Genomic DNA, 20,701 nt, shown 5'->3' with positions numbered 1-20,701 from the left:
ACCTTTATGCACTGTATTGTGTTAAGGTACCATGATTTCAGTTAAAATGAAATTTTAGCTGGGAGAGGTATGTCTTTCCCCTTACAAATGATGCCTTATATTATTTGTAATAGAGACCAAGGCCTTAAGAGACTGCAACAATATAGCTTATGTTGTGTTTTGCTTAAATAAAAAAAAACACAGTCAGATACACACACATACACACACACACACACACCACACACACACACACCCCACCAGGTCAGTTTTAACCCATTCTTAACCTTTCATCCACCGTTAACATTTAGGAATATAGTATTCCAATATTTCTAATTAGATATACTTCACAAACATGATATCATGCTATATATACTGTATTATACTCTACATTTGAAACAATATATCACAAACTTTTCTCTATATCATTGGATATTATTATAAAATCTGATTTCCAATTGCCTCTGTTATTTTATCTTTTGATATATAGTACATTACTTAACTCAGTCTCCACTGTTAGACAATTAGGCTACATATGGTGTGTTGAGTGCCCTTGTAGTTGTATCTTTGCATACATCTCAATTATTTCCATAATAAAAATTTTATGAAATAGAACTGTGGTGTCAAAGAAGATTTATATTTTAAGCTATTTTGAAATTTAATGCTAATTTGGCCTTCAAAATATGTATCAATTTCAATCCTAATACAAATATGTAGGCATTATTGAATATAGGCATAAAAGCTCCTATGCTGTCATTTGTTTGTAATTTAAATGTTATCTCATGTTAATTTACATTTCTTTGATTTCTCATATAGTTGGACTTTTAAAATATATTTATTTGCCATATGTTTGCTTTGACTTTGTTTTCTTTGATGCTTTGTGAATTAACCCTTTTTGTTTTATTTGTTTACACGTATGCTTATTCCAAGACACTTAAAAATCTGGTCTCTTTGCTTCCAGTTTTGACCTTTTCCAATCCCTCCACTGAAGCCATAGTACTATTCCTGAAACATGAATTTCAGCATATTACTTCCCCACCTAAAATGCTTAGTGACTCCCATCGTTCTTAGGATAAAATCCAACGTTTGTAACATGGCCTACAAAGTCCTGCATGATTTTGTCTCATTCTCCAGGCTTCAAACAAGAGAGAACACACACACATCCACATAGTCTTTGCTTTGTTAACTCTTACTCATTAGGTAGATCATTAGTTAAAATCGACTTCCTCAGGGGAGATTTCCCTTAGCTCCCAAGTCCCTTCAGATAACTCCTGTGTACGCTCTATTCCCTTTGTAGCAGCACTTCTATTGCCCATGTAATGTCTTTCTCCTTCATGATGTGTGAGCTCTTGAGGGCAAGAACCACAACAAAACTTGTTCACTTTGTGTATCTCCAGTGCCCAGTACAGTACCTGGCACACTAGTTGTGCTTAATAAGTATTGGACAGATGGATGGAAGAAATAAAGAAGATTGGAGAGGCCAGAAAGAAATTCCATGAGCTAATTTTCTAGATTAACTGTTATCCTAAAGAAGTTGTCTCCTTACTCACCAAATCTTGGCTATTCACGTGAGACCTTATGATTGTACTGAGCTAGTCTTTCATTTTGCCTGTAGCTTATCCCTGAAACATCTCTATTTGCAGAAACAATAAGAGATGTTGTTGGTAGATGTATAGCAGGGTATATGTACATGAGGATATGTATTTTTCAGTTTCTCATTCCCTTACAACTAGCTCACCGTAAAAGTTTCCTCTCTGGTCTTCCTACATTCAATGCCTTTTCTCTCTCCTCTAACCTACATATTGTTGCCAAGTGAATTTTTCTTTCCTCACCATCATTTACATGTTCAAGCATCTTCATTGGCTCTGATTTAGAATATCTTGCACAGGACTAAAACATGTATATTTTGGCAAAAGCTCCTCCAGATAATCCCGATTTCTAATGATGGCTAACAATTGCTGAAGTATGTAAAATATACCTCAGTTTTTTGAAGAACACTCTAAGTGGTGAAGGGTATAGAATTTAGAATCAGATGGACATGGGCTCAATTACATTTCTGACTCTTACTGGTTGTGTGATCTTGGACAAGTTACTTAGCATTTCAATGTGTCAACTTTCTCATTTGCAAAATTGAAATAACATCTACTACATAGGGTTATGGTAAAGAGTAAATTAGATAATGTGTGTAAAGTGAATGTAGAGAGCATTGTATATACTAAGCACTCGATAAATGTTAGCAGTTATTTTGTTTAGTCATTCAATTGTTCATTCAACAATTATTTTTCAACTATGTGTCAAATGCTGTGTTAGGACCATGGAAGATATTAAGAGGTACAAAATATGAACCCTGCTCTTGAGACTCGTAGAATTAGTTGGGAAGATAACACTATCATAGCACTATATAATCGGAGGATAATAAAGTGAAATATAAGTGCTATAAAAGATCACATAGGTCAGGTGGGTGGCTCATGCCTGTAATTCCAGCACTTTGGGAGGCCAAAATGGGTGGATCACTTGAGGTCAGGAGTTTGAGACCAGCCTGGCCAACATGGCAAAATCCCATCTCTGCTAAAGATACAAAAATTAGCTGGACGTGGTGGTGGGCGCCAGCTAGGTAGGCTGAAATATGAGAATCGCTTGAATCTGGAAGGGGGTCGGAGAGGCAGAGATTGCAGTGAGCTGAGATGGTGCCACTGCACTGCAACCTGGGTGACACAGCAAGACTCCATCTCAAAAAAAAAAAAAATCATATAAACGATATATTTAGGGAAGGTGTTAACCTAGCATGCTGACTTGCTGACTAGCATAAACAAAAAAGAAAAATCTCGAACTGTTTTTACCAAGTCTTTAAGGGTCTAGTTTTGATGCTGCCTGCCAGATGGAAAATGATGCAGAGGGGAAAAAATTCTGTATTTACTTCTCAAAATTAAGACCGGATGGGGGAGTGTGTTTGAGGGGTGAACATATGTGAATAAATATGGTATAACTCTTAATTGGTTCCTGATGATTAAAATTTAAATGGTTCCCATTGGAAAGGCACAGATATGATATTTTCACTAAATAAATCAAGCCTTACAAGTCATTTATTTTCACCTTGTTAAATCAGAAATCAAAAACTGGGTGAAGGTTGCAACCTATTTTGATGTATATTGATGTACTTTTCTTTTTTTCAGGGTCGCTATGGCAACTGCATCTTCTCAAGTTCTGATTCCAGACATCAATTTTAATGATGCCTTTGAAAACTTTGCTTTAGATTTTTCCAGAGAAAAGAAACTGCTAGAGGGGTTAGATTATTTAACAGGTGTGAAAATACTGTGCTTCCTTCCCATTTAATTTTTTTTCTTCTGGTATGCTTTTACTAAAAAATAATTTGAAAAAGACAATATTTATAATTTACATATTTTGTAATCTTCAAAATGATGCATATATCTTTTCAGACAGAATATATTTTAGTTCATGTAACAGAAAAAAAGATGATTTATGATTTGTTAACTATTTCTAGGATCAAAATGGGTATACCATCTATACTTAAGAGTAAAACAAAAGAAATTTGCTGATAGATTTGTCCTTATGAATCTAACAGTAATGTATTGTTGCTTGTTATGAGAGTAGAACTCAGGTGACAATTAGGGAATGTTAGAGAATACCTTATGTGGGTACAAGTACTACCAAAATGATTTTAAGGAAAATTAAGAGTTAGTAGATCAGGAAGAAAAATGTAAGAAATATCTGGCTCTCAGACAATTTTAGAAAATGAGGGACACAACCAGCCTGTTAAAAATGCTGGCTACTTTCAGGATTGTTTAATGATCATTTCATGAAAAAAATATACACAAACTATTTTTGCAGCTGTTTTGTTACTGCATTAAATAGGTGCCCCTTATTGAACATCTACTTTATTCTAGACACTGTATATTAATTTTATATCTTTAATCCTTACAACAAATCTATAAGTTAATTATCACCCCTATTTTGTAGATGAGGGAACTCATCATTTTGCACTTGACTATACAGCTAAAAATATGTAATGGGGCCGGGCACGGTGGCTCACGCCTGTAATCCCAGCACTTTGGGAGGCCGAGGTGGGTGGATCACCTGAAGTCAGGAGTTCGAGACCAGCCTGGACAACATGGCAAAACCCTGTCTCTACTAAAAATACAAAAATTAGCCAGGCATGGTGGTGGGCACCTGTAATCCCAGCTACTTGGGAGGCTGATGCAGGAGAATCACTTGAACCCAGGAGGCGGAGGTTGCAGTGAGCCAAGATCGTGCCACTGAATTCCAGCCTGGGCAACAAGAGCAAAAATCCATCTAAATATATATATATATATATATATATATATATATATATATATATACCATCTAAGTATATATATATATATACTCATTTTGAAATAAAAAAATTAAGTTGAAGACCATATGTTAAGAAAACCATATAATCACTTTAATGTCTACATAAGTGTTTATGCAGGCAGACTAGACAGCTGGGGCAATCATCACAAAAATTTAGGCTTATATTTTTGTTGTAGAAAAGTTTAGGCTTATATTATGTTGTAGAAAAGTGGTTTTAGGGAGCTTGAGGTCCCAGCATTTTGCTTCAGATTGCATGGTTCATGCAATTTAAAGATTCTCTATTAAGAAAATCTTCTCTTCAAGAGATGTTGGGTTAGGCAGAAGAGTAACAATTGTAAAATTCCAGAAGAGAGAGTATGGTTTCCTTACTTTCTTTTCCACCTTTCCTTACAGCCCCAAACCCACCATCTATCCGAGAAGAACTCTGTACTGCCTCCCATGACACCATTACAGTCCACTGGATCTCGGATGATGAGTTCAGCATCAGCTCCTATGAGCTTCAGTACACCATATTCACTGGCCAGGCTAACTTCATCAGTAAGTCATGGTGTAGTTGGGGCCTGTGGCCAGAGATAAGGAAATGTAAGGAAGCAGTAAGCTGCTCAAGATTGGCCGGGGCGCCACGAGGCAAGTGTTTGTAAGACATGTTAGGTTGTTTAGTATAGTGTTTCATAGACAGTGTAAGCTCCCCAGGGCATTGCAAAGACCTTACTGATGGGTAACAAGCAAGTCGTATATTTCCTTGCTGGGCAGTTACTGGGACCGTTCCCATTCATTTATGTAACCCTTAGCCTTTCCTCAATTAATCCATGTCACTCCACTTTCCCAAGGAGAGTACAGCTTGGTTGGTACTTGTTCCTTGCCACCATCATTGCTGGTTCTGTGTGTATGAACATCTCTCTCCTTGACTCTTCTTCTACTTCATTATCATGGTAAAATACATTATGTTCAAAGACGTTTCCTTTACCAAACCTACCTCTGTCAGTTAATATGGTGACAAGCCTCCTGCCTCTGTCACTCTTCCCTTTACTTCTTCCTTTCCACTAAGAATTATGCTAAATATGAAAACATGTCAGTGGGCCACAAAATGAAAAGGTTAACAAAGCTGTTTTTTAGCTCACATGTTATGGTTTCACTTTCTGGTGAATTGGAGCAAGACAAAGCAAAGTAGGAACTTCACTCATGCCAGTCAAGAGGGGATGAGCTGAAAGTTCCCCTCAATGCCCTGGGTGTGGGGGCAGTGGAGGGGGGGGGCACGGGGTGGAAATGGAAACAAAAGCAAAATTAAAGCTGGATTCAAGACTGGAACAGATTCCCAACCTAAAATAGCATCTCCATAGCTGCAAATTAGTGTTTTCTTTTACCTTTTTGTTCCTGCTTTTGTGTCTGACTTCATAGGCCAGCATGAGAGTAGTTTTTCCAACTCACACCTTCTAATAGGCTTCCTTTTCCTGTTTTGTGACAAATCTGGGGCAGAATTCTGTTTTGTAACAAGGTGGGGTGGGGAGATGAGAGGACATTTGGGGATCAAACTCTAAAAAGCATTTTCCTCATGCAACTCCACCTAAACCACTTGGCCCATATAGCTATGTTCCTGGGTGTTTCTTCAGATTGTGAAGTCACAAACTCTAATGCCCCACTGATTTACTTGTCTGTCCTTCTCTGGAAAGTCTTAATGCCAACAACTATGCTTCTTTTTCCTGATATGGGGAAAGCAGTCATCTCCCAGGAATTAAGAAGAAGTCTGAGAAGTGACAAAGATCTAAAGGTTGTCACCTCTGTTTCCAAGGTTATATAGTCCTTTGTAAAGAAAAGCTTAAAGGGTAATTCTCAACAGTGATAGGATCATAGCATCTTAGAATTGAATGGACCTTAGAAGTCATCTAGTCTAATCTTCTTCCCTCCTGCCAGACACTCAGTAGATAATCATCCTCTCTCTGCTTGAACATTTCCCGTGGTGGGTAGCTCACTTCTAACAAAACAACCCATTTGATTGTTGTGCAGCTATAAATAATGGCCAGTGCTTCCTTATAAGAGGCTTAACTCTTCCTTTTAGTAAATAATAACGACAATAATAATTTACATGTGTATTATGCTTTGCCATTTACAAATGCTCCCACATACATTATCTCATTTAGTCCTTATGGGTGCTTACTTAGCCTTATGAAATGTTATTAACTCCACTTTATAGATGAAGAAACTGGGGCTCAAGTTGAGTGATTGCCCAAAGTCACAGAGCTACGAAATGTTGGAGTCAAGGTTGCAGCTTGAGCCTGTCAGACTTCAAGTTTAATGCTCCTTGAAGTAAACCACAACAACCAGTTAGTCCTAGTTCTGACCTTTTGTGCCTCACTAACAAACCTAATCCATCTTTCACATAACAGTTCCTCAAATAATTTTCGTTAGTTCCTATGTCCTTCTAAATTTTCTCTTTTCCAGGCTAGGCATCTTCCTTTCTTTCAATTGCTCCTCATATGACATAGTTTCAGATCTTTTGCTACCCTAGTATCATTTTTAAGAACACATCCTGTTTATCACTGTGCTTTATAAAATGTTCTGTCAACGAAGTGAATGCAGTACTCCAAAAGTGATCTGACCACTGCAGAGGATAGCTGGATTATTTCTCTTGTACATTAACTGATGCCCCTTTGCCCTCTACCTTTTTTTCAGCAGCCACTTTGACTACTGACTGTTTACTAAGCATATGATCAACTGAATTTTCTATGTATTCCAAATCCTGTTCTTATACAATTGAATGTCTAAAACAAAAATACAAAGCCTTGAATTTATCCCTAGTACATTTTATCTGGTTAGTTCTGCGACTTCATTTCAGCATGCTAAAATCCTTTGGGATACAGATTCTACTTTCAAATATGCTTGCTTACCCTCACAGCCTGCCTTCTATTTCTTCCTCTAGTTATTGATAGAAAAGTTTGTTAGAACAAGGACAAGGGCAGAGGCCTGAAGCAAAATTTTGATGGCAATGGGAAACTATTTTACTAGGAATAAGTATTTTTGAAGATTCAGGATCCCAATCCTACCCGCCAGTCTGGCCTGCCACAGTTGACTGAACCTCCATTCTGAGAGCTACTTTCCTTAGATGTTTTTGCACATTTTCTTTATCCAGAAATTTTATTCTTGTTGGTGAGGATTATTCCCCCTTCACCTTTTCTTTCAACTTTATTTCTTGATTTTAACTTTCTTCCCACCTCTTCTAAGATTTGAAATGATCACAACCGATAATGTTTCAGATTATGCTGTGAGGTGAATGAGAATTCCAACAAATATGTGAGTGTGTTTGTCTTCTGATTACTGTATTATCTTTCCTCTGTTTGAATTTTGTGTTTTGCGTTACAAAAGCATTAGCCGTAAACTCTGTCTAGCCAGGCAGACTGTAACTTACTACCAGAAAGATGTAACTTCTGTTTCCCTTCCTTTTCATTCTCATGCAAATACTCTCTGCCACACATTTACACTCAGGTTCAGGGATTTCCATGTTGTAATTTTTCCCTTTTGAACAAAAGGTATACTTCCACTGACATAGTTCAGTCATAAGTCCTATCTTACTAAATCTCAGTAATACCTAGAGGATCATATATTTACCTTTTAAAATTTAGAAATGATTTCAAAATCACAGAAAACTTGCGAGACTAGCACAAAGAACACCTGTATATGCCTTACCCAAATTCACCTACTGTTAATATTTGTCCAATTTCCTTTAGCATTTGCTAACATTCCCTGTTTTTTTGGAACCATTTTAGAGCAAACTGCATACATCATGGTCTTTCACCTCTGAATTCTTCAGTGTATATTTCCTAAGAATAAGGAAATTCTCTTACATAACCACAGTATAGTTACCAACTTGAAGAAATTTAACCTTGATGCAATAATTTTATCTAAACCACCATTTATATTCCAAGTTTTGACATTTGACCAAATAATATTCTTTATGACATATAAAGAACCCAATATTGTCCTTGATAGTTTAGGGTCAGGTATTACATTTAATTGTCATATCTCTTTTGTCATATCTCCTTTAATCTGGAACATTTCTTCAGCCTTTCTTTGTCTTGAACAACACTGACATTTTTTTTAAATGTTCTTTTATGTCTTTATTATACTTCATTGTACTGCTCCTTATTTTGATTTTTTCTGAAGTTTTCTCACGATTATATTCAGCAGTACAGTTCTTTCTTAGGGTATAATATTTGGAGACACATGATGTCCACTTGCCCTTCACTGATGATGCTAATTTTGATCACCTAGTTAAGATGTTGTCTGATTTATTCACTGTAGTTACTACTTTTTCTTTTGCCGCTAATAAGTAATCTGTGTGGTATATTTTAAAACCATAAAAATACCCTGCTTCTTCATCAAACCATCTCATCCCCACCCTTACCCTTGTTTTATTATCAGTTGACGATACTTGCCTGAATCAATCAGTAATATGATGATTGCAAAATGATTATTTTACAGTTGAATATTCCTCCCACATTTTCAAGTTGGCGCTTGGCATTCTACTATAAGCAAGAGCCCCACTCCCATTCCTCCCATTTGTTTATATATCAGTATGGGCTGATGAATTCTCTTTTTTCGATTGTTAATAATTATTTACTGCCCTTACTTGTGTTGGTGTTCAAATTGTCAAGATTTAGCCATTGGGAGCCTTTCAAGGTGATTTCTGAGTCCATATAACATTCCTCCATCATTTTCTTGAGCACTTCCTTACTTTCTGGCATAACAAAATGTTCTAGGCTCATTTTGACCTTATTCTGTCCCAGCCTTGAAATCAGTCATTTTTTTTCCCAAGGAACCCTGGTTTATTTTAGTGGGACAATATTAGAGACCAAGGCCTGAGTGCTAGATATGCTAGATATACACAAACATCCATATATGTAAGCATGTGCACCCCATATAATATACATGCATACATACTTTATTTATGTGCACATAAACATACGTATATTTTAGGAGTCATGAGTTTACATCAATACCTTAAATTCCAGTCCATCCCCACAGGTTCTTTCCTGCCTTTCTCCATTCTGTATTTGCATGTTCCTTCTTCCACAGTATGAACACTGGCTCCCAACATCAACACATGTACTCATTTGCTCAATCCCATAATACATCTAAAATAGTTTCTGAATTGCTTTGTCCATGCCACTACAAAAACAAACTGGCTAACAATACTTCAGGATTTGTTTGAGGTTTTCTTCCCACCCCAACCATGTTGGTGTAATTATGCTGTTCATCTGAAATGCGGTTGGGTTTGTTTCAGTTTGCCTTCAGTTTTAGTCCCCACTTTTCCCATCTGTATTGATTTAATTTTATTTCTTTGAATTTGTAAAACAATGTATTTCCCAAAGAGGATGCTATACAAAAAGGTACATTCAGAGAAATGTCATTTCCTCCCATATCTTTTTAATCCTGTTCCTCCACCCCCTACCCCTTGTAGATAACCAACTTCATGAATTTTTTATTTATCTTTCCTGTTTTTATTGTTGTTGCTTTGTAAATCCAAGCAAATATATGCATGTTTTCTTATTTTTCTTTCTCTCAAAAAAGTAGTGTACTGCATATATACTACATATACATATATACTTTTGGAATTTGCTTTTTTCAATTGACAAAATTTCATTGAAATCAGTCTATATCAGTTAATAGAGATCTTTTCCTCATTCTTTTTTCACAGCTGCATAGTACTTCATTGTGAAGTTTTTCCTTGTATTTTTGGGTGTATATCTGGAGATTATATATTTTCCTCTTTGTATTAAAATCTTATGTGCAGCTTATGATTCATACAGTGTATGGTAACATAGGCAAGGCCTCAAACATTGCTCCTACCCTTTTAATCCATATTGTGTTTTAATGAGAATCACTGGGCACCTCCACCAATTCTTCCTCATCTTTCTCTAGCATATCTGTTTGCCCTCCATTATGTTTCTTTTACTAGTTTTAATTTAGACTCTTCAACTTTCCCTCAGATTAATTATAAACCTTTGATCAGATCTCTTGCAAAACACTCATGACTTATATTTTCAATTTTCAGCCTCACTAAATCTTGTACTAGAGTTGCATAGAAATGACTGAATTCACTGCTTATTTTCCTTGCCCTTCCCTTTCTACCCTCTAGTAGAACTGTGGCTAAAAACTGGTAAACTAACTGAAAAGCAGGTAACAGTAGAGAGAAGTCTAGATAATCTGCAGACTAGAATGTTGGTTTTTCTTTTATCAAAAGCTTGCCAGATATATGTTTTAATTATGTACATTTCCCCTGTTTAAGTTAATATTTGCAGTCTAAAATCCATCAAAAGCAGAACCTAGTTCTCTGATCCCTTTCCTTACTTGGAAGGGAGGAAGATTACAGATAACAATGTGCTCCTGGACCACTCAACCCAAAATGAACATGGGAATCACACAACAGAATGTGTTGTGTAAGAATGGGGAGATGATATCTTGCTTTGGTTATCATGTCATCTCTTTGGCTTCCCTGTGGTGCTGTGGAGACCAGCTAGTTTGGGAAGTAAGGGTGAGGATGGAGTAGGAGAGTGGAATCGTAAGCCCTGAGAGCCTCACTACCTTGCAGAGACAAAAGAACATTTTTGTTTGCCCCATGAACTGTGATGTAGTAGAGAGAACACTGGGCTACCATTTAAAAAATACCAGGGTTCTACTGTCAGCACCATCACCGACTATCTGTGGCCTTGGGCAAGTCACTTTGCTTCTCTCAATCCTAGTTTCCCATTTGTGAAATAAGGGACATTCAGTATCTACGTGTCCTTTGGCTGAGTTTCCGTGTTTCTGTGCTCTGCACAGGATTGCTCCATCCATATAAGACCAGACTCAGCTCTCAGAGGAGTGGACGTTTGGAGTAAATATCCAGAGACTCAATAAGAGCGATGATTCTGCCACTCTGTATAGTAGCCATTCCTGTGTTATCTGGCAAAAAATAAAAATTGAAATAACCTAACTTCTGTTAGTGGTTGCATTCAAATGCCAGAAGCATGGAGCCTGGCCTAAGCCTAGTTCTGTGGCAGTAATGAAATAGTGGAATCATAAGCCCTGGTTCATCTCATTACATCTTCTAAGACTCAGAAGAAAACAAAATGAATTCACTTTTGAGGGGGTGGCTTTTGATGAATTTTCAGTGTGTTTTTCATTCTGTCTCTCTTACCTGCTGGCTAATGTCCTTGTCTTTCCCCCATTTTACAGGCCTGTATAATTCAGTAGACAGCTGGATGATTGTGCCCAACATTAAACAGAACCATTACACAGTGCATGGACTTCAGAGCGGGACTCGCTACATCTTCATCGTTAAAGCCATAAACCAAGCCGGTAGCCGGAACAGTGAACCTACCCGACTAAAAACAAACAGTACGTTGTGGTAATTTCAAAAGGAAAGATCAATTTTCTTCTCCACGCCAGGGGAGTACACAGCCTGAGCAGGCACCCACAGCAGTGCATGGGGAGCAGTGGAACTGGGTAGAGGAGCTATACTGTTGTAGTTTGTACTTTGGGCAAGGAGTTTGTTGGTGCCCGTGGAACACTGTTGTAGTTTGTACTTTGGGCAAGAAGTTTGTTGGTGCCCATGGAAGATTTGTGGACCCAGAGATATGCACAAAGACTGGTAGCTTGGGAGGATGTTAGTGAAGAGTTTTCTCTGCACTCCACCCCTATATTTGGGGGACAATTGCATAAAAGAGCATTATTTGTGATAATCTAGCAAAATCCTACTACAGAGAAGCCATATCTGTTAAGAATGCTTTTGACAGCAATAACAAAAAGTGCAACTAACATAGCTTAACAAACAGCGTTTGTTAATTGCTTAATGAATAATATATATTTTCTCTCTCACACATGCACATAGGAAGAAGTTTGAAGGTAGGCAGTTCAGGGCTAGTGCAGCTGCTTTGCGATGTCATAAAAGATGCAGGCTCCTTCTCCCCGTGTGCATTGGCTTCTAGCCACATGGCTGCAAGATGACCACTGCAGCTTTCAGATGTCATATTTCTTCTCAAGAAGGAAAGAGGAAAGAGTTGGTACACATAATCCCTTTTAGCTGGAAAACCAAAACTTTCCTAAAAGTTTCCCCTGCTCTGTCTGACTTCTGCTTCCATCTGCTTCCATGTTCTTAGCCGCCCCAGCAGCAAAGGAGGCTGGGAGATTGAGTATTTAGCTTTTCTGGCCTCTATAGTGAAAGCGAGTAAGAGAGAAAAAGTTGAGAAAGGGTAATGTGTTAGCCAACAGTGTCTGTCACAGAAGCATTCCGTATAATAAATCTCTTGCCATACACAGCAACTGGTCCCTCAGTAACAATGTTTTTGTCATATTGTTATAAATAATTCTCTGTTGTGAATGATCCTACACAATAAATGTTTTCTCTGATCATTGATGATGCAACAGTCATTCTAACAAAATTGCCTAATTATATGTTATTTACATCCCAATTGTAAGAGGGCAAAAATAGTTGTCCACTTGCTGAGTTCTCAGGGTTTTCTGGTTCTGCCATCAAGCAGCAATTACCTCATCAATTCCCCTCACCTCAGACATCATAACACTATTTCCCTTAAAATCTACCCAAATCCCAAACAACCCACTGAAATTAAGCAAAGTACAAAACATATTTGAGAACATGAAACTTTGAGCACTCCCTTTTACTTTGATAATATATGATGCGGGGGACAGCTTATTAAGCTCCTTTTTGCTTGGAATATGACTTCCCACAAATTGCTTTTAGGAGAGATCCACATTTTTTCCCACAGTGGGAAAATAAATGCCTTTATGAAGGTCGTTTTATGGGAGATTGACCTTTATTCTTACTTTATTGAAAACTCTGGATTCTGGCCTCTTTTCTTAATAAAATTTAAACAGCAGCCAACTTGCACTGGACCAAGAGTGATCATGATATCGAGCATACCCTGCCAGTGATGATGCTGGTGGAAAAGGTAGAATTTTAAGATACTTCACTGTGCTTTTTCTTTTTTTTTTTTCTACTTTGTTTTTCAGGCCAACCCTTTAAATTGGATCCCAAAATGACTCACAAGAAGTTGAAGATCTCCAATGATGGATTGCAGATGGAGAAGGATGAAAGCTCTCTAAAGAAGAGCCATACCCCAGAGAGGTTTAGTGGCACAGGGTGCTATGGGGCAGCAGGAAATATATTCATTGACAGTGGCTGCCACTATTGGGAGGTGGTCATGGGTTCCTCAACATGGTAAGTGGATCCCATTTTCCTTTTCCCTTCTGTCCTCTGTCATTAGGTTCCTAGGAGATTCATTCTATAGCACAACCATAATACCAATAAGTCAAAGTTAAAAGGTATGTGATGAAAACCACTCCCAGAAAAATTTGCCAAATTTTTCATAAAATAATGGAAAATATACTGGACTAGGAGATAGAAATTGCCACATTGTTCTAATTGCTAACTTTTTAAAGCTCTAGTGATATCAGCATCATGCATCTAAGTGTAAACTATTTAAGGAATAAACATGTATCCTATTTGTTATATATCATATATGGTGTGTAACACAACTCAGATCATCATAAATGTTTATTTCTGTCTCCTCTCCACTGTCTCACAGGTATGCAATTGGCATTGCCTACAAATCAGCTCCAAAGAATGAATGGATTGGCAAGAATGCCTCCTCATGGGTCTTCTCTCGCTGCAATAGTAACTTCGTGGTGAGACATAACAACAAGGAAATGCTGGTGGATGTGCCCCCACAGTTGAAGCGTCTGGGTGTCCTCCTGGATTATGACAACAATATGCTGTCTTTCTATGACCCAGCTAACTCTCTCCATCTTCATACTTTTGATGTGACCTTCATTCTTCCAGTTTGTCCAACATTTACAATCTGGAACAAATCCCTAATGATCTTGTCTGGCTTGCCCGCCCCAGATTTTATCGATTACCCTGAGCGGCAGGAATGCAACTGCAGGCCTCAAGAATCCCCTTATGTTTCTGGGATGAAAACCTGTCATTAAGTTTCAGGAGAGCATATAATTCACCGCTCTCTAGTTCAGCAATTCTTCCCTCCTACACCTAAGTTAGCCTTCAATATATGAGATACAAAATAAAGTTTGTTTGAAGCATCCAAAATAACTAGATACTGCAGATTTAATTTTTGTGCATTAAAGCTTATATTTGAATTAATATATGAGTTTCTCAGAACAAATTATCTGAGTAGTCTGTGTTCAAGCCATTGGAGAAAAATTTAGAAAATGCCTCTGTTGTCATTGAGAATTAAAAGTTCCCAGTGACTTAGGAATATAAATTATATTGGAAGCAATTAGGGTAATTCTAGTTAAATAATGTGGAAAGATGCCCTGAATAAGGGGCTAGCCAGCCAGAAGAGGGGGGTGGTCAGCCTTTCTAGTACTGGCTAGTTTGGCCATGTAGAATTTTGAACGGTGTCAAATTATCACATACTATATTTTACTTTTGATGAAAACCTATCATCAAGGTTTTGTTAGGAAACCATGAATGTGTATATGTAATATATAAAGTGAACATATATATATATACTTTATATATATTCACTTGCATATGTATGTATATTCACTTTATATATTATATATACAAAAAAACTGTTTTTTTTTTCCAAACACCAACTCAAACTAGAACATAAAACTTTTTAATTTGCTCCTTTGAGTGAGAAATATACTGGAAGGGAAAATAAGTTACACTATCCATTTTTGTCCCCTAAAGGAAACATCAAAATCAATCAACATTTCTTTCTTCCCTCTATCCATCATTGCCCTCCTCCCTTTGTCATGCATACATACACATGCAACCATGACATAGATAATGGGAAGAACTCTATTGGATTAGGAGAGATTTGCAGACAAGATTGCACAAGAGATGCTGTTGCTGCATAGAAAATCGATCCAGGTAGAAGTGATGCTACCTACTTGAGGATGGCCATCCGAATTGTTAAAAATTCTGTCATAGACTATTTAAAAAACAGTTTTACTACTCCCAAGTACATACAGTTATGAGAATTAGGCTTTTAAAAAGTTGCAGAGTGAAGGCTCTTAGGAACCTACTTTACTTAATCAGTAAAAATGGCGTATTATTGATGCACCAACTATTCACATATAAATGTACTTGCATTTTCAGATAAAACACTTCTGAAGTACTTAAGAATGTCTGAAAACAGTTTGTTTTCTTAAATGGGATAAATAATCATTCCTTTTGCAATCTTGTTTACAGTATTCATTGGCTTAGCCAATCACTCCATGCAAATGCAGACATAAACTTCATCCCAGTCCTGACCAGTATAGTTGAAGGAAATGGAGCCTTGTGGTCTATGATTTTTTTAAAATTTCCATTGAAGGGATTGGGGACGTCAGAGAACCAGAGCTTTCTCCTTCCAGGAGCTAAGATGGCTTCAGAAGTGTTCTCCTGGTATTTGTGAAAATATTACTGCTGTAAAATTACAAAGTGGTAGCTGTAACAACTCCCCAGATTGGAGACTTGAAATGTCAAAACTCCCCTCTTCCTTTCCCCTAGTTTGGTGGATGCTTATTTATTAATTCATTCAATAAACTATTAGATGCCAGGTACCAAACTACTGCCATGGGAGTGCACATACTAATAAAATGCTCTACCTGCTGCCAATGGCTTACTATTCTGTGGAAGAAACAAAGTATATAATCCTCCCCAATAACAGTTATGTATTGTTTGTTCACTTAATGTGGAAAGCAAGACTGATGCAGACACACAAGGAAGGCTCAAAAATATAAATCTAGCAGCAACGTCATCTTTTTTGGTTTTAAAGACCATATGTACTTACTGCTAATCAGGAAATGAGCAACCTCAGTAAAATTCATCAGTGCTGGTAAATAGCTTGCTGTAGTGGAAAGCTCATAACCTTTGGATTCAAATGATCCTAGTTTTTCTACCATTTATTAGCGTTGTGACCTAGGACAAGTACCTCACTTCTCTGAGCCTCTGTTTCCTCCTCTGTAAAATAATGTCTACTTCACACGGCTGTTTCTAAGGTTAAAAAAGATAGCATATGTAAACTGTCTAGCTCAGCACTTGACATTTCTTAAGTGTGCCATAAATGTTAATCTCTTTCCCTACCTCCAGCTCCAATACAGTGTAGCAGTGCTTTAAAATGTGTGTCCTTCATTTCTCAGTCACCTTTGTCTCTTCCCTAGGGCCTATCTCCAAATTCTTAAACAAAAAAATGATTTTTTTCCCCTTCATAAAACTTTTCACTGGCTCCCTTAGCACCCAGTAGAAGGTCCCAACTCCTTAGAGTTTGGCTTTTCATGTCCCTGTTTGCTTACACAGCTTCATCTTTTGCCACTTTTCCCCTCACATCGATTAAGCTAGCCAAGTTTAACTATTTACACAAGTTATTCTCTGGGCCTGCAGCAGAAACATGATTAACAATTTTAATGCCCAGAGTAAACAACAGAAATTTTTCTTAAATTAAAGGAATAGTGTGAAAATGCTCTAAGTACAGAAAATGCAACCTCCATCCAGTAGAACAATTTCCTTTGCCTTGTCCTTTGCTCTCCAAAGCTGTTCACTTATTGTGGTGTTTTTTTATATTTTTGTGCCCTGGGACAAAGCTCTAATTTCCCCACCCTACTTTTGACTCTATCCTGGACTACCTTTCCTCACTTCTATCTCTCTCAACCAGACTAACTCTTTATTCCCTAGACTGGATGATGTGTCCCTCTTTGGAGATCCCATGACACCCCAAGCATCCCCCTCTCTCAGCAATAATCACATTGCATAGCAGTGTTTTTCAAAGCATGGTCCGCACACCACCTATGTTAGAATCACCTTTAGTGTGTGTCAAAACAATTGATTTTGGGTTCCCACTCCTGACCTAACCAGAATATCTGAGAACATAGGCAGGAATTTACATTTTTGACAAGCTCCTCATGATTTTGATGCACAGAAAATTTTAATGTATAATCATCTTCCCTACTAGACTGAACACCTTGAGGGGAAGGACTGTGTCTTTTGTTGTTGTTATATTTTAATACCTGGCACAGTGCCTGGAACATTAGCTTGCCTAATGTTTATTGAATGAATGTACCAATGAAAAACTGAATTATGAAAGTTTCCCTCTTGTACTCTCATGTTCATAGTGACGTTTGTTACTTCCTGGGCAGAAAAGCTTGGTTACTACTCCATTTGAGCTGTATTAATTCTATTTTGCAGAAGTATCAAGTCTCCTACATAATAAATGATCATTGTCCTCCTCAAAAACTCTTTGGCAGTTATCTTGGGGAAATGTCTTTGGAGCATATGGCACCATTCTTTTCAGTAACATTTCAATCTTGTCAAACTTTGTTCTTTGAAGGTGGATTTACATTTTGGTTATAGCCAAAAATCACTCAGAGCTAAGCCTACTTAGAAAAGTGGAGAATTAAACTGGGTTTGGAGTAAGCAATGAAGTTTAACTCTGAAGTCCCAATTTCTGAGCCAAACAGTGAAAAATGACTTCTAAGATACAACATGGTGGCAAAGTATTCAGTGGGGGTGTGATGGGCCCCAGATATTTACTTCAGTTAACTTGACTTTTATAGAATCCTGGCACTGCCATGGACCTTAAGAGAAGTAATTGGTACCTTTAGCTAAACCCAGCTGGACAAAGAGAATAGGACCTGTAGTTAACATTTTCAAAGAAGGTGACTCCATAAGCTTTTGTTGTTGTTGCACTACTCAACCTGTTCTCCACAACCGTTTCTACCAGAAGATTATTTTATGTCTGCAATTTATGCTTGTTTCCACTTTTTATATTGTCTTACTGAGGAAAGCACAAAAATAATCAAAAATAAAGTAAAACCTGTTTTGAGAGTGTGAAAGAAATTTTAATGCCACATTGAGGTTCTGGCTACTTGTAAGTAAGAGTAACTGCATCTGGATGTGTTTTTATTATACAATTCAATGTGTATCTTGGATGCAGTGAAATTCAGATTGCAGCAAAATCACTTACCTGTTCCTTTTGGCTAAAACGCACTAGGTGAATTTTCTAAACTTCCATGGTTTACATATTTATATATGACTACCAAGATGGAGCAATCCATGGATAGACTTTTGAATAAACTCAAATATTTGATATCGCCTCCTCCAAGGAATGGAGAATGTCAGGCAGGTAGGTAAGAACCACTCCTACAGTTATTTCTAGCTCCTGAAGCCAACTGCAGCCTTGGCACCAATGGCTGTATTTGGCTGTGTATTACAGGTTGGCCAAACTGATTGCCATCAGGTCAGGCAAACTGCCTTTTATGGTATAGTCTGCCAGATTCAGACATATGCTGTGTTGTTGTTATTGGCTAGACTATTTATTAGACTATTGTTGGACTATTTTTTATCAAATGCTTTACCACACGACTGTTTGTATTGGGAGCTTTGGACCAACAGTGTCTCTGCTAGTGACAGAAATATGAGCATCTGTGGATTGCACAGCCTCATCCCTCTCTACAATATCCCAGTCCATCCAAAATGCTATATTATGAATTAAATAAATATATATGTATTCATGAACTCTTGGTTGTCTCTCGCTGGAGTTTAATTGGGGGAGGACTAAAAGGAAGATAGCCATGAATTCTTCTGGAATTCAGTAAGTGACTAGGGGAAACCAAGGATCATATAATAGGTAGTGATCTGGATAGAAAGGACCCAGGGGGTCTGGAGCTGAAAATCCAATCAAGAAGACTTTGATTTCAGGAGCATGATGTGGTCAAGAAGACCAAAGAAATGAAGATATAGGGTTCAAGGAAACATGACACATTCAGTTTTAGAGATTGGAGCAGAAGGTGAGAATCAAAGAACAAATAAAATCCCAGTGCTGGAACCCATTGATTAAAATTAGGGTAGCACCAGAAGCAAGTGAGCTGACTTACTGTTAAAACACCTGGCCCGCAGGAGGAGACTGGGAGGAAGCTAGGAAGTCCCTCAGGGCTGGAATTGGGCATATCTTAATCAGATTTGTAGTGGCACTAAGACTAAAAGGGATCATGCGATATGAAGTGAATAAAGCAGGGCAATCAAGGGTGGCAGCTAGAGAAGTGACTTGAAACAGGTCATCAGACCAGGGGCCTATAAGAACTACAGCCCAAAGGTAAGAGGAGTAAAATATAAAGGAGAAAATAATTTGGAACATTGTGTGTTTAATGGTTTAATTGAAGAGCAACCTAGGCAAATACCAAATATAGGGCTATTACCTATAGCCAAGATTTTAATATTTTTGTGTGTGTGATGATGTTTGGAAAGGCCATCTCCATTTAATGTGCCAGGACAGGGCAGATACAGGATTTTTTATGCTTCCCTATCTGAGAATAGAATTGGTACCAGAGTTTCAGAGAATCTGAGCCTGTAGTTCAGAGGGAGGAGGTCTCAGTTAAGATGGTTAGGAGTAACAGAGACCAAATAGATTGTTACAAGGTTATTAGAAATGTATATAGCATGACAGCTAATGAGAATGACTCTCCTCCACCATGAATTTTCAGGAATGGAGGATCAAGCTGGTTTTCCTATACTGTTGGGCACAATACAAAAATTACAATTGCGACTGATCTTTTCGGGTCATTCAAGAGCAGTTATTAACCACTAGTTCTGTTCCTAGTATTCTTCTCATTTCTGTGGTGGGATATTAAGATGAAAAATATTCCTAACATTTACAATGGAGTACCCAATTCAGATAGTTTTACATCTATGAACTCAATGAGTTAATAGTGGTAGTTGACAGAGGGAGCATTTACTAGAGACACCAGAGTGCAAGTAGAAGCTCTTACCAAGATCTAGCATGGAGACTTGTACATAGTATGTGCTTAGTAAATGCTGGTTGGATAGAATTAGAATCTGATAAGCAGAACAACAAGTAGGTCACCTCATACACTGTGAAGTTGGGCGAACTCACCAGCACCACGTGTATAATCCCTCTCAGGCACATATTCCTGGTCCAGGATTCCCATGACTGCTTCTTTCCATTATTCTTAAGGCCAGGTTCCTTCAAAGGAAACAATTAGAAGAATTAATAAATTAGCCACCAATAATGTGCTAATGGAGGAATGTGGGCAAAATTCACACAGAAAACAAGACATTGTTTCTCAGAAAACAAGAAATGTTAACAAGAACCTTCCGGGGAAAATGTTTTTGTTGTCTGACTTGGGACTGACAAGTTGGAGAGGGCAAGCTTCAGACTTTCCAGTTTAGAAGGGTCAGCCAACAATATACCTTGGCAGGTTATCCCCTGCCAGGGGAAATATTTTGGACCAAGAGGACTCTTTCAAAGGGGATATAGATGACAGCTGAGTCTCAGCACAATGCCTGTGATCCTTCTAGAGCACAAGGGCTGGCCTTGCACACAGAATACAAAGAGGATCTGCTACTCTTCCAGGC

The 20,701-nt window shown here is 37.8% G+C and overlaps 1 protein-coding gene across 1 annotated transcript in view; it reads left to right on the top strand.

The window, feature by feature from the left end:
• Positions 1 to 18,844, top strand: part of MID2 (midline 2) — a 100,761-nt gene extending 81,917 nt beyond the window's left edge. The window contains 5 exon segments of the mRNA XM_033201061.1: positions 3,150 to 3,277; positions 4,723 to 4,866; positions 11,542 to 11,703; positions 13,336 to 13,543; positions 13,911 to 18,844. Of these exon segments, the coding sequence (XP_033056952.1) occupies positions 3,150 to 3,277; positions 4,723 to 4,866; positions 11,542 to 11,703; positions 13,336 to 13,543; positions 13,911 to 14,313 (1,045 nt within the window). The 3' untranslated portion in view covers positions 14,314 to 18,844.
• The last annotated feature ends 1,857 nt before the right edge of the window (positions 18,845 to 20,701 follow it).

The sequence above is a fragment of the Trachypithecus francoisi genome, unplaced genomic scaffold (assembly GCF_009764315.1).
Source record: "Trachypithecus francoisi isolate TF-2019V2 unplaced genomic scaffold, Tfra_2.0 Lachesis_group6, whole genome shotgun sequence".
Taxonomy (NCBI): Eukaryota; Metazoa; Chordata; class Mammalia; order Primates; family Cercopithecidae; genus Trachypithecus; species Trachypithecus francoisi.
Note: the sequence above shows the minus strand (reverse complement) of the source record. Positions and strands in the feature narration are given on the sequence as shown.